Below are 14,823 nucleotides of genomic sequence, written 5' to 3'. Positions count from 1 at the left end.
AAACCACATTTTTTCCAGAGAGAGAGAGAGACCAATAAATATACGTAACGAGAATGCAAAACTAGCATTTTATTTGAAGGAGGAGAAACTTAACATGCAAGACAGGGAAGTAAACAGAGTATGATTAAACAGTATTTCAGTACATGGAGCAAATAAAGCAAGCAAAAACATTACCATATGGAATACATCAAAAGACCAGCTTCTTATGAGCTGTTTTACATCATTTAGGTCCTTTCTGCTCAAAATATTTATGACAACAGCAAGTCATGGCTGCCACAAAGATGACAAATTCATTGAAGTCTACTTCAGAATCTCCATTTTCGTCCAGACCCTTGAAGAGTTTGTCAACAGCTTCCTTATCTTTCACCGACTAAAAGAGAAAAGAAGCAGTCCATAGTGAGACATGCAATTTATTCTGAGGTCCTAAAAGCAGCAGCAAAATTGTAATTTACTTGAACAATAGAAATGATGTGGTGTGGATCCAAACATCTTAGTATCAGTGTCTGTAGGGTTTAGGGGCACTACCTGATCCCCGGTGAAGAAAGTGTTAACCTCAGCTCAGTTTCTTTGTACCTTTCCACAGGTGATTAACGGACTAAATATAGATTCCTTGCTTGGGAGGCAGAGGGAGTAATATGTAGGGATGGGGGTGAAGAAAAGGGTTCCACCAACCACATTGTTACAGAGCTGGGCTGAATCTAGAGCAGTGGTTCCCAAACTAGGGGCATTTCTTGTTCAGGGAAAGCCCCTGGTGGGTCGTGCCGCTTTGTTTACCTGCCGCATCTGCAGGTTTGGCCTATCGCAGCTCCCAGTGGCTGCGGTTCACCGTTCTTGGCCAATGGGGGCTGCGGAAAGCGGCGGCCAGCATGTCCCTCGGTCCGTGCCGCTTCCTGCAGCCCCCATTTGTCTGGAGTGGGGAACTGCAGCCAGTGGGAGCCGCAATTGGCTGAACCTGCAGATGCGGCAGGTAAACAAACTGGCCCGCCCGCCAGGGGCTTTCCCTGAAAAGTGGTGCCCCTAGTTTGGGAACCACTGATCTAGAGTCAACAGATTTCCTGTTATTATGTTTTGCTTCAGTTAACTTGTTTTTATTTCTGGTTAGGTTCCTTTAGGAAAAAAATCCTGGCTGACTTCCCCAGGGCTTTGTTTCTGCTGAATCATTCCACCAGCTCACAATAGGATATGCAGAACTTTGGAACTCCTGTTATGCTAATGCAGTGCTCTGTAATTTAATCAGGACAGTACTGTAACTTGTTGATCTTGTTGGAGAAAACAGAACAATACTTGGAAGATTATGGGGCGCAAATACTCCTCTCATTGAGGTCAATGCCAAAAGTTCCATTGGCTTCAAATGGAGCAGGTCCCTGGGTTCATAAAAGTTTTGTGTGTCTGCGTGCGAGCACACGCACATTTAAAAGGTCTGTGACCCAAATCCTGTCATTAAATGTATACTTATATATATGGAATTAATAAATGCTGTAGCTATCAACAAATCTATAGGTGCATGAACTGTACCTGCTTTAAAAACATGTTTAATGGTCAAACTTGCATAACGCTAAAGATGCTAAACAAGATACTCCAACCCCAGCTAAAATCTTCACACCTGAATTTAAAAACATCCTTTTGTAGCCTGCTCTCCCCTATCCCCTCCAAAAAAATCCTTAATAAAATACATGTGTTTGAACTATACTAGAAGGTCACCAAACAGGCTCCCAAGAGTGGGAGCATTAAAATAAGGCGTCTTCAGTGAGAACATCCTGTGTGCAGCCCCCATATGTGAATATTTTGGGATTGTCATCTTGTGTTCCAGCTGATCTTAGTGACTTGAACATGTTAGTCATGAGGAGCTGTGCACACACAAGGCAGACTCTGAAGCATTAGTAAAGTTAATTTTGCGTTATGGGTTGAAAAAATAGTATCCTAGCCATGTCCTTTTGTTTTCAGCCTATCATAATTTAAATTGACCAGCTTGTTTCAAACTGCCCACAACAATTCACCTCTGGCTGAGATTAAACATGACAATTTCCAGGCAAAAATAACTTATTTTGAGAGTGTTTTAAAGATTTTTTTGAAAAGGCTTACAATAGGTCTTGAAGCTTGAGTACAGCTGGGTGAATAATGGAGTTGGAGCCTTTGGTTCACTGGCCATTTCAAAAAGTCTGAAATAATGTGGTTAGGTTCAAACAAAATTGAAATGTTTTATTTTAATTTTGCCCATTTGAAAATGTTTTTGAATTTTTAAAATAAAATTCAAGAAAAAATGTTTAGAAAAATGTTGAAATGAAATTTTTGATTTTTCAGATTTTTTAAAAATCAACAATGGAGCCAAATCAGCACAAATTCATGAAACATTTTGATTTTGAAAAATATGCATTTTTCACTAAAAAAAAAAAAAGTTTAGTTCTAATCTGAGCCCTGGCAATGATTTGTTCCAATGAATTTAAGAGGATGCAGTTTTTATAATAAACAGAGGATGGCAATAGAGACCTATAAAATATAATTAACTAAAATAGTGTGGTTTTGTTGAAGCTAGATTTTATACATATATGAAATTATGTAAATATTGATCAGTTTTACTGTGAATTTTAAATACTTAGCTTCATTGAAATCTGAAGGGTTTGAAGAGTCAGAGTCTAATTAGTTCAATAGCCATTATTTTATTTTTCACTGATTTAATTTTATTTTTTTTTTTAATAAAATGAGGAATTATAACCTGAGAATGCCAAAAACTCAACCAGAAATTCAGGTTTGTGACTAGTCCTGGCTGAACAATATGTGACACAAATTTTGTTCCTTTCTCTTTTTTCCAAATTATCCATAAACAGACTTAATTTTAAATTATTCAATGAATTATTTGTGGACCCATGTCCATACCCAGGGTCCCCGGCGGGTTGTACTGGGTCAGCTAGCCTGCACTGAAGTCCATGCCACCTCATCCTCACGAGTATTATTACCCATGCTAGATTAAAGCTACCATGGATATGCCTACCTGTGCTACAATTACACCTTAATTTGTTGTGTAGATGCACACAATAAAGCAAAGCTCTTGCAAATAGCTGAAGCCCTGAGTGATGACTGAACATCATACATTGATCTTAGTGCTCTAAGAATGCATGCACAGTTATTCGGAAGTTCAGTGTTGGGTGTGCACAAAATGGAAGCCACTTTTTGAACATTTGGCCCTGGGCCGTGACAACTAATGGAAAAGAGTTTACATTTAGGCAAACAAATGAAACTCCTGTGAGGCACCAGGGTGTGTGAAAGCAGAATTTGGCCCAACAGCTTTACGGAATTTTTAGTGATATAAAAGAAATGGAAATGATCAAGAATGAAAGTTATTATGACTTTGAACCAAGTAAAATTGTTATTGTACAAGTAAAGTGATGTGCAGTAAATAAGGAGAACCAATAATGGCAAGTGAAGTTAAACTTTTGCATTTACACCCTGGGAAGATAACACACATTATGGGTCATGATTTGAACATTTGTTAATTTGCAAGAAAGATTTTGTGAATTGTTTAAAATAAAAATGTATTTTCTCTTCCAGAGTCTACCTCACTCATCTTTGCTGCTAAATATGAATCTTTCTTTTAAAAAAACCAAAACCAGTAAATCTGGAAAGTGAGTCTGAATACTGCAATAAGCAAGCCATAGTAGGGATTAAACTCAGCCCAGTTCAGCAAAATGTGCATTAGCCATCTTTATGCTACAGAGACTCATGCAAGACTTCAACAATCCCCAAATATGATATGACACTCACCACAGCTACAGGCGTGCAATAGTTTGACCTAATGGGCCAAATTCTTCCCTTACATATGCATGCCTTACTGTTTCAGCTCAGTGAAAACCAGGTGTCTATATGTGAAGCCATGATTTCCCTTTACTAAATGAAGTTTGATAAAACAAGTCTGGATAATAGTCTAAAAATATATGAATGCAATTAAATGCAAGTCAAGTCACAAATTTTAGAAATGGATTATTGGTGGCGATGGCCAAATTCAAACATATTATTTGGCGCTGCCTAGAAAATGATAGTACCGAGAGTGGAAATGTTTGTGTTTTCTGATTGAAAAGTCAAAAGACATGAAATTTTTGGGAAGGAAATTTTTTTTAAAAAATTTCCACTGAAGGGGAACTGAAGTGGAATTTTTCAGCTACCAGGCTGGAAGGCTATAGTCAAGTTCAAAAAGTTGAAAAAAATGTGGCTATGTTGGAACAAGAAGAGCCTTTCAGCCCAGCTGCCTGAGAACCAGAGAGCTGGGCCATTCAGCCTTTCTGGCCCTACGGCAGGAGTGGATGTGAGGGAGGTGGGGAGACAGAGTTTTCCAGCTCTTGGTCTCTCTGGACCCTAAACCAGGGGGGAGGTGGGGAGGCTGGGGGTCAGGGCTCTCTCTCTCTCCAGCCAGTGCTGGGACTGGGAGGCTGATAGCCGGAGGGCAGAGAGCCAGGGACCAGGTGCTCAGCCTCTGCAGCCCTTCTGAAAAGCATTTGTCAGACAGGAGCCTTCCAACAGGGAAGCAGGCAAGCTGTTATTTCGATTTTCCCAATGGAAAATTGAAATTTTTCATCAAAAGTGAAATTTTCCTCACAGGAAATTTCAGTTTTGTGGAAAAGGAGTTTTTAATTGGAAAATCATTCTGACAAAAATGTTCCAACCACCTCTAATGTTATCATTTTCTAGAAAATATCCTTTGAAACTTAATGTTTTTAAGAATGTCAAATATCTCATGATACCACATTGCAGAGCGTGCAATACTTGTCTACACTGGCACTTTACAGCGCTGCAACTTTCTTGCTCAGGGGTGTGAAACTCCTCCCTGCCGAGCGCTGCAAGTTTCAGCGCTGTAAAGCGCCAGTGTAGACAAGTATTGCACGCTCTGCAACGTGGTATCATGAGATATTCCACAGTATGCATCCGATGAAGTGAGCTGTAGCTCACGAAAGCTTATGCTCAAATAAATTGGTTAGTCTCTAAGGTGCCACAGGTACTCCTTTTCTTTTTAGTGTAGACATGCTACAGAGATAGACGAAAAATATTTAAGAGCACATTCTCATTATTTAACAATGCTGTTATCTGAAACATTTTCTTTAGTTCTTTCCCTTTATTTGTTATTAAGAAGGACACTTCACAGACAATTCTTCCAAGTTCATCCACTGCTGCTTATAACCATACTTGTATACATGCTCAGATATCACAGTAAGAATTGTGGTATAAATGCCCAGACCAGGAGACTCCCCATTTGCTGTCATTATATTCAATTGTTAGCATCACAATCCTTTTTCACAGCAGTTAATTGAGACTCATATGGGATTACGAATTCTGGTGGGGAGTAAACAGCAGGAGCAGATGACTTCTGAAGAAGTAAATATTCTATTTAAATGCCATTGCCCTGAAAACTAGAGAGTGAGGAATGAGAAATACAGAAAACCTGACAATTAGGATTTATTCTGACTACCACATTCCGTTCTGTGATCTGCCTTCACTTTCAAAGCCACATTGTCAGCATGATGCACAAGAAAAGGTCCCACACAACTTCTCTTAACAGTAATGATTTCTGTAGCCAATTCCCTGCACAAAGCACCAAAAATGTCTCTCTTCATATTGCTTTAAGTCTATTACAGAGAAACTATAGTGAACCATCACTTTACCGAGAGGAAGTTGGGTAGCTCTTTTTCCAGGAGGGTCTTTAGTTCTCCTTTGGTGAGGGTTTGCTTATTGCCTTCAGCCCTGGAATACTTGTCAAAGACATCAATGATCATTCCCATTGCAGTTTCCAGTTCAGACATCTTTGCTGCTGGATTCTGGCTTCCTTCTTTGTGTGAATAGCCTCTGGCCCTCCTTTAGAGAGTAGAGACTGAACGGGTTCTGGGGTGCTTTATATAGCTATCACATCTCATGGTTACATCGGGAGTGGAGCCAGTTAGCAAATATCTACACCTTAAGCACCGCTTTTCATCATCTAGGTGCAGCTTGAAACCAAATTCCTTTGTAAAGAAATTCAATTCAAAATTCAAGCTTTATCAGTAGGGCAGAGCTGGAACAACGATTTATACATCACCATAAACCAGCCACTCCTTCAAGATTAAGTGTGAATAAAAAGCTTAAATTGAATCTGTAAATGGCTAACAGCCCAACCCTTAAAAGAATGTATATTGGCCTGCAATGGTGAAAGAGCAGCAAATTACTTCCCATTCATTGCAATGGGTGGCTATAGGGACTCTGAGAATTGCCATCTTTTTCAAACGACAACCAGCTGAGTTGCAGAGTTCTGATGTGTGCAAGGGCCTGGGCAGCAGTTTAATTGAACACAGACTGATATATTGCACTGATGATGCATAGACATCTGGGCCCTTGGACAGTGATGAGATTAATCCTTAAGTGTCATGAAACTGCTTAGTATTGGCTTACATCAGCATCAACAGAGAGTTTCTCTTTTGAACCTTACAGCAGCAGTATCACCCATTCTAAAAGACAAAATCACACCAAAACATCATAGTCTTCAGTAAAAAGAAAAAGAGGACTTGTGGCACCTTAGAGACTAACAAATTTATTTGAGCATAAGCTTTCATGAGCTACAGCTCACTTCATTGGATGCATGCAGTGGAAAATACAATAGGGAGATTTTATATACACAGAGAACATGAAACAATGGGTGTTACCATACACACTGTAACCAGAGTGATCAGGTAAGGTGAGCTATTACCAGCAGGAGAGAAAAAAAAACAAAACAAAAACCTTTTGTAGTGATAATCAAGGTGGGCCATTTCCAGCAGTTGACAAGAACGTCTGAGGAAGAGTAGGGGGGAAAAATAAACATGGGGAAATAGTTTTACTTTGTGTAATGACGCATCCACTCCCAGTCTTTATTCAAGCCTAATTTAATGGCGTCCAGTTTGCAAATTAATTCCAATTCAGCAGTCTCTCGCTGGAGTCTGTTTTTGAAGATTTTTGTTGTAATATTGCGACTTTTAGGTCTGTAATCGAGTGACCAGAGAGATTGAAGTGTTCTCCGACTGGTTTTTGAATGTTATAATTCTTGATGTCTGATTTGTGTCCATTTACACATTTGTGTCACATAAACACCACCCTATACCGGAAACCTACTGACTGCTATACTTACCTACATGCCTCCAGCTTTCATCCAGACCACACCACACGATCCATTGTCTACAGCCAAGCTCTATGATACAACCGCATTTGCTTCAACCCCTCAGACAGAGACAAACACCTACAAGATCTCTATCAAGCTTTCTTACAACTACAATACCCACCTGCGGAAGTGAAGAAACAGATTGACAGAGCCAGAAGAGTACCCAGAAGTCACCTACTACAGGACAGGCCCAACAAAGAAAATAACAGAACGCCACTAGCCGTCACCTTCAGCCCCCAACTAAAACCTCTCCAACGCATCATCAAGGATCTACAACCTATCCTGAAGGATGACCCATCACTCTCACAGATCTTGGGAGACAGGCCAGTCCTTGCTTACAAACAGCCCCCCAACCTGAAGCAAATACTCACCAGCAACCACACACCACACAACAGAACCACTAACCCAGGAACCTATCCTTGCAACAAAGCTCGTTGCCAACTGTGTCCACATATCTATTCAGGGGACACCATCATAGGGCCTAATCACATCAGCCACGCTATCAGAGGCTCGTTCACCTGCACATCCACCAATGTGATATATGCCATCATGTGCCAGCAATGCCGCCCTGCCATGTACTTTGGTCAAACTGGACAGTCTCTACGTAAAAGAATAAATGGACACAAATCAGACATCAAGTATTATAACATCAAAAACCAGTTGGGGAACACTTCAATCTCTCCGGTCACTCGATTACAGACCTAAAAGTGGCAGTTCTTCAACAAAGAAACTTCAGAAACAGACTCCAACGAGAGACTGCTGAATTGGAATTAATTTGCAAACTGGACACAATTAACTTAGGCTTGAATAGAGACTGGGAGTGGATGGGTCATTACACAAAGTAAAACTATTTCCCCATGTTTATTCCCCCTCCCCCACTGTTCCTCAGATGTTCTTGTCAACTGCTGGAAATGGCCCACCTTGATAATCACTACAAAAGGTCCCCCACCCCCACCCCTGCTCTCCTGCTGGTAATAGCTCATCTTAAGTGATCACTCTCGTTACAGTGTGTATGGTAACACCCATTGTTTCATGTTCTCTGTGTATATAAATCTCCCCACTGTATTTTCCACTGCATGCATCCGATGAAGTGAGCTGTAGCTCACGAAAGCTTATGCTCAAATAAATTGGCTAGTTTCTAAGGCACCACTAGTACTCCTTTTCTTTTTGTGAATACAGACTAACGCGGCTGCTTCTCTGAAACCTGTCAAAGATAAGATAGATTTCCCAGTGCACTGGACTGTTTGCTGAAGTTATAGAATCTGTATGCATTGCTTATTAGAGGGTGAGGTTTATCTATATTTGCATGTGAAAGACTCACTTCAGATCTGGTTAATGTCTAAAAGGTCATTCAGTTTCCATCGCCTGTGGTTAAATTCAGTTACCTCTTCTACTTACATGCCAGCACCACCACGTGATTTTGTAACATGCAAACAGAAGTATTTAATTTAATGAAGTGAGCCTACTGAGGTACAGATAGAAAAACAGAGTTCTTAAGATCTTATTCTGATACTTGACAATGTACTTGTTCAGTTCCTATCAATTCTCTTCAGTGTTCCTCAAGTAAATGCTTATGCAATGACCTACTTACTGTTCTTCATTAACATTGGTTTCCAAAACCGGCTTAACCCAGGAAGGGAGGCAGGAAGGTTTGTGTTTTCCTTTTGTGTCAGTTTTTTTTTTCTTTGTGCTTGTCCTTTTCTTCATTTTTTTTGCTTCAAGACTTCAATCTAAATTCCACTGAAAAAGAGTCTTTCTGTCAACAGCAGGAAGGTATGGGTCATGCCCATAGTTATCAGTCTAATAAATGGCAAGCTGTTAAACCTTGTGGAGACCTGAGAAATTTCTGGTTTCAGAGTAACAGCCGTGTTAGTCTGTATTCGCAAAAAGAAAAGGAGTACTTGTGGCACCTTAGAGACTAACCAATTTATTTGAGCATGAGCTTTCGTGAGCTACAGCTCACTTCATCAGATACATACCGTGGAAACTGCAGCAGACTTTATATATACACAGAGAATATGAAACAATACCTCCTCCCACCCCACTGTCCTGCTGGTAATAGCTTATCTAAAGTAATCGTCAGGTTAGGCCGTTTCCAGCACAAATCCAGGTTTTCTCACCCTCCACCCCCCCACACAAATTCACTCTCCTGCTGGTGATAGCCCATCCAAGGTGACAACTCTTTACACAATGTGCATGATAATGAAGTTAGGCCATTTCCTGCACAAATCCAGGTTCTCTCACTCCCTCACCCCCCTCCAGAAACCCACCCCCAGACACACACAGACTCACTCTCCTGCTGGTAGTAGCTCGTCCAAACTGACCGCTCTCCAAGTTTAAATCCAAGTTAAACCAGAACATCTGGGGGGGGGGGGGGGGAAGGAAAAAACAAGAGGAAATAGGCTACCTTGCATAATGACTTAGCCACTCCCAGTCTCTATTTAAGCCTAAATTAATAGTATCCAATTTGCAAATGAATTCCAATTCAGCAGTTTCTCGCTGGAGTCTGGATTTGAAGTTTTTTTGTTTTAAGATAGCGACCTTCATGTCTGTGATTGCGTGACCAGAGAGATTGAAGTGTTCTCCGACTGGTTTATGAATGTTATAATTCTTGACATCTGATTTGTGTCCATTTATTCTTTTACGTAGAGACTGTCCAGTTTGACCAATGTACATCCCACCATCAACCTCAGCCTGGTCCAGTCCACACAAGAGATCCACTTCCTGGACACTACAGTGCTAATAAACAATGGTCACATAAACACCACCCTATACCGGAAACCTACTGACCGCTATTCCTACCTACATGCCTCCAGCTTTCACCCTGACCACACCACACGATCCATCGTCTACAGCCAAGCTCTGCGATACAACCGCATTTGCTCCAACCCCTCAGACAGAGACAAACACCTACAAGATCTCTGTCAAGCTTTCTTACAACTACAATACCCACCTGCGGAAGTAAAGAAACAGATTGATAGAGCCAGAAGAGTTCCCAGAAGTTACCTACTACAGGACAGGCCTAACAAAGAAAATAACAGAACGCCGCTAGCCGTCACCTTCAGCCCCCAACTAAAACCCCTCCAACGCATTATTAAGGATCTACAACCTATCCTAAAGGATGACCCAACACTCTCACAAATCTTGGGAGACAGGCCAGTCCTTGCCTACAGACAGCCCCGCAACCTGAAGCAAATACTCACCAACAACCACATACCACACAACAGAACCACTAACCCAGGAACTTATCCTTGCAACAAAGCCCGTTGCCAATTGTGCCCACATATCTATTCAGGGGACACCATCACAGGGCCTAATAACATCAGCCACACTATCAGAGGCTCGTTCACCTGCACATCCACCAATGTGATTTATGCCATCATGTGCCAGCAATGCCCCTCTGCCATGTACATTGGTCAAACTGGACAGTCTCTACGTAAAAGAATAAATGGACACAAATCAGATGTCAAGAATTATAACATTCATAAACCAGTCGGAGAACACTTCAATCTCTCTGGTCACGCAATCACAGACATGAAGGTCGCTATCTTAAAACAAAAAAAACTTCAAATCCAGACTCCAGCGAGAAACTGCTGAATTGGAATTCATTTGCAAATTGGATACTATTAATTTAGGCTTAAATAGAGACTGGGAGTGGCTAAGTCATTATGCAAGGTAGCCTATTTCCTCTTGTTTTTTCCTTCCCCCCCCCCAGATGTTCTGGTTTAACTTGGATTTAAACTTGGAGAGTGGTCAGTTTGGACGAGCTATTACCAGCAGGAGAGTGAGTCTGTGTGTGTCTGGGGGTGGGTTTCTGGAGGGGGGTGAGGGAGTGAGAGAACCTGGATTTGTGCAGGAAATGGCCTAACTTCATTATCATGCACATTGTGTAAAGAGTTGTCACCTTGGATGGGCTATCACCAGCAGGAGAGTGAATTTGTGTGGGGGGGTGGAGGGTGAGAAAACCTGGATTTGTGCTGGAAATGGCCTAACCTGATGATTACTTTAGATAAGCTATTACCAGCAGGACAGTGGGGTGGGAGGAGGTATTGTTTCATATTCTCTGTGTATATATAAAGTCTGCTGCAGTTTCCACGGTATGTATCTGATGAAGTGAGCTGTAGCTCACGAAAGCTCATGCTCAAATAAATTGGTTAGTCTCTAAGGTGCCACAAGTACTCCTTTTCTTTTTGAGAAATTTCTGATTTTTTTTAAATGGAAAAATAGGTCTGAGTCAGTTTCCGCTCACTTGTACTGTTACCCGCCAGGAGGAACAGGGTTAATTTCTTTCATGCAACAACAAGTAATGAAATGACTATGGAGACGTCACCTAAAGCAAGAACAAACTATCAGGAATTAAAGCACTGGGGGATAATTATTGAAAATCCTTAGACAGGTAACAAGTCTGCAGAAGTACTACTCCTTGGGGAAAAGTGCATATATTGGTTTTGTTCAAGACACCCTGCAAACAAAAAACTGAGATTAGTATGAAGTGGCCAGCCTGATATAGAGGGGGGGGTCACTCTCACTGAATGCAAGCACTGATATGACACAGGGACCCAGAGGGACAGACCTTGCTGGAGGGGTTTGAAGGACCCTGAAACCTACTAGGGTCTCCATATGGAAAATGGGCGACACCTAGTAAGACAGGCCGGCATGTAAGCTATTTATTGTTTTCAAGATATGTTCTCTCTGTAATGCTTTTGTTCTAAATAAATACCTTGCTGGATGAAGGCAGGCTGGTCACTGGTATCTCTCTCATAGTTCCTGGGGAGAGAGCAGGGTGCCAGGTGCTGAACTAAACTTAGGCTTGCTAAGGTGATCACAGTGAATTGCTGGAGGAAATTTCAGCCTGAATTGCTGATCTCTGGAGGGAGAGGAACAGAGGTTCCCACCCTGAGAAAGGTGGTGGTAAAAGCCTGATACCTGAGTGGGGTGCCCTCAAGGAGGCCATGAACGGGTTAGAAGTACAGTTACTTTGGTAACTATGACAAACCTCAGGCAGTGGTGTTTCTCAGATTTAACAACATGCCTTAGCTGGTCCTGAATTTGGTCTTTGCCTGCATATCTGATTTCATCCCAAGTGGTTCCTTGACACTGAAAGAGAGAAGGAAACTTCACCCAACAACTGGAACTTGACTCCTCGTCAGAGGTGAAATTCTGGCCCCGTGAAATCAATGGCAAAACTTCCATTGACTTCAGAGGGGCCAGGATTTCATACCAGTCTTCCAGCCTGACCTCTGACAGACCAGTGACTCAGCTTGTACAAGGAAAGTGCCACAGCGGTGGCCAGAAGCCAATTACCAGACCACAAAAAAAGAGCACCTTTTATTTCCCCCCTTTTTGTATGTTCTCTTGTCTGTAATGGGTTGGAAAAATAGATTTGACCAAGCTAACAGGTATGTGAGGAAGCTGACAATGTTTTGTTGTAACTCATTTCATAGACCAGCATTTTAAATTAAGTTTAAAATATCCAATTAGTTGTGAAAGTTACAATTTCACTTGAATGCTTAAGTTAATAAAGTAAAAGGTTTTTTCATTGCATGTGGCTTTTAAAAACGTAAAGCCTCAAACCATAGGAAAAAACACACATGGTTAGCACTAGCATTGGGGTGTACAAATAACATCTAATCAACCCATAAACTAAGTGTCTGGAGAATAAGGTCCTTGTGTTCGATGACCTTCATTGCAAACAAATATTTGGTTTTCTAAAGATAATGTTATATTCAGACTTAATTTGTAATGAAAGAGATGCCGGGGCTCAAGCAATTTTTTTACATTCACAACTGATGCAGCAAGTCCAGAGGTGGCGGGTCTATGAGCTGCCCAACTCAGATGTGCCAAGGCTCATCCCTGGCAAGCCCTGGCACAAATTAAGCCCTGGTTATATTATACACTGTGGACATAATGTTTTTCTTCTTCATTCCCTTCGTCCCCCCATCTGAGTCAGGCAAAAACCCATCCAATAAATTATCTAGTAAAATAATTCTCAACTTATGAACCACTGGCTCCCTGTTGTTTGAAGAGCCCTTTTAGCTGGTCCCTAGAAAGAAATGTTTTGACAACCAAGCAGTGGAATTCTAGGGTTTGAGCAGTGGAAATTGGTCCATGAATGGGTATCTCCTACAGCAAAGGTGGGCAAATTATGGCCTGCGGGACCGTCCCCCTGGCCCTTGAGCTCTCAGCCGGGGAGGCTAGCCCCCGGTCCCTCCCCCTCAGCCTCAGCTTACCATGCTGCCAGTGCTCTGGGCGGCAGGGCTGCGAGCTCCTGCCAGGCAGAGTGGCTGGCTCCAGCCAGGCGGCGCGGCTGCCAGTCCTGCTGCTCTGAGTGGCATAGTAAGGGGGTGAGGAGCGCGGGCGTGGATAGGGGCAGGGAGTCCCGGGGGGCAGTCAGGGGACAGGGAGCAGGGGGGCGGTTGGATGGGGCGGAGGTTCTGGGGAGGGGGCGGTAAGGGGAGGGGAAATGGGGGGGGATTGGATAGGCGTGGGAATCCTGGGGGGCCTGTCAGAGGGCGGGCTTATGGATAGAGGTTGGGGCAATCAGGGGACAAGGAGCAGGGGGGTTGGATAGGAGGTGGGGTACTGGGGGGGGGTGGTTGGGGCGGGGAGGTCCCGGGATGGGGTGGTCAGGGGACAAGGAGCGGTGGGGGGGTTGGATGGGTCGGAGGTTCTGAGGGGGGCAGTAAGGGGGCAGGAAGTGAGAGGGGCAGATAGGGGGCCAGGCTGTTTGAGGAGGCACAGCTTTCCCTATCAGGCCCTCCATACAGTTTTGGAACCCTGATGTGACCCTCAGACCAAAAAGTTTGCCCATCCCTGTCCTACAGTGTAATCTGCAGAATGTGTTTAAGTACATTGTTGAATCAAGGCCTGGGAGAGTTGGAGAGCCATTGATCCAGTCCCCTTCCTTGATAGTATAAGATTATTTTCTGCATGTTATTCTCTAGTACTTTGTTGTAGTACAGTTCTAAATGAACCGACAGGGAGACTACAAAGACTATTCCTGTTATTTACTTGCAATAAGCTTTCTGTGGAGAGAAACAGAAAAGAAGGCTACACCCAGAGAACTCACTTATGCAAAATAAAAGAGATAAAGACAAAGCTACCATACCTGCACATCTATAACTGGGGCAAGATAACAGAGTGGCTGATATGGGACTTGATTAATAAAGAATTAAAGCATGGGTAACGTAATTCATGCCATTTGTGATGCTCTGTACCTCAGGGGAACACCCAGCACTCCCATGTTCATCCTTATAATATGATTGTGTGGTATCCAATGCAAAGTTTGTCATGTCGGTTGTCTTCGGAAGGCTTATGATACAGTGAGCATTGTTGTTATAGTGAAGTTATAGTAATTGTTGTTACAGTAATGTTATAGGTGGTAATTTCATGTATATAGTTATCAGGCTGAAAAGGTCCTTGCTGGCCTTGGAATTTATGAACTGAAGCTAGAAAACATGGTCATCAAATCTTATGCCTAGGTCACAAAAGCAGCCACTTAAACAATCTACATGATATTTTAATGTCTGAGAATTTCTTAGCCAATTCTTCACAAGTAGTAAAAAAAAAGTACATGACCCAGTAATCAATGAGGCTGACAATGGACAAAATGAGGTACAATAAGATCTACTCAGAGGAGTTTCCAAACAGCCAGTGCTGGGAAAAAGCAGTGA

The 14,823-nt window shown here is 42.3% G+C and overlaps 1 protein-coding gene across 1 annotated transcript; it reads right to left on the bottom strand.

The window, feature by feature from the left end:
- Positions 1 to 219: 219 nt before the first annotated feature.
- S100P (S100 calcium binding protein P) lies at positions 220 to 5,786 on the bottom strand. Its single transcript, XM_077814653.1, has 2 exons — positions 5,649 to 5,786; positions 220 to 370 (listed from the first exon to the last, which is right to left on the bottom strand). The coding sequence occupies exons 1-2, from the start codon at positions 5,784 to 5,786 to the stop codon at positions 221 to 223; spliced, it is 288 nt and encodes a 95-aa protein (XP_077670779.1). The 3' UTR covers position 220.
- Between the last annotated feature and the right edge of the window lie 9,037 nt (positions 5,787 to 14,823).

This window comes from Eretmochelys imbricata, chromosome 4 (assembly GCF_965152235.1).
Source record: "Eretmochelys imbricata isolate rEreImb1 chromosome 4, rEreImb1.hap1, whole genome shotgun sequence".
Lineage (NCBI taxonomy): Eukaryota > Metazoa > Chordata > Testudines > Cheloniidae > Eretmochelys > Eretmochelys imbricata.
This window is presented reverse-complemented; position numbering and strand designations above follow the sequence as displayed.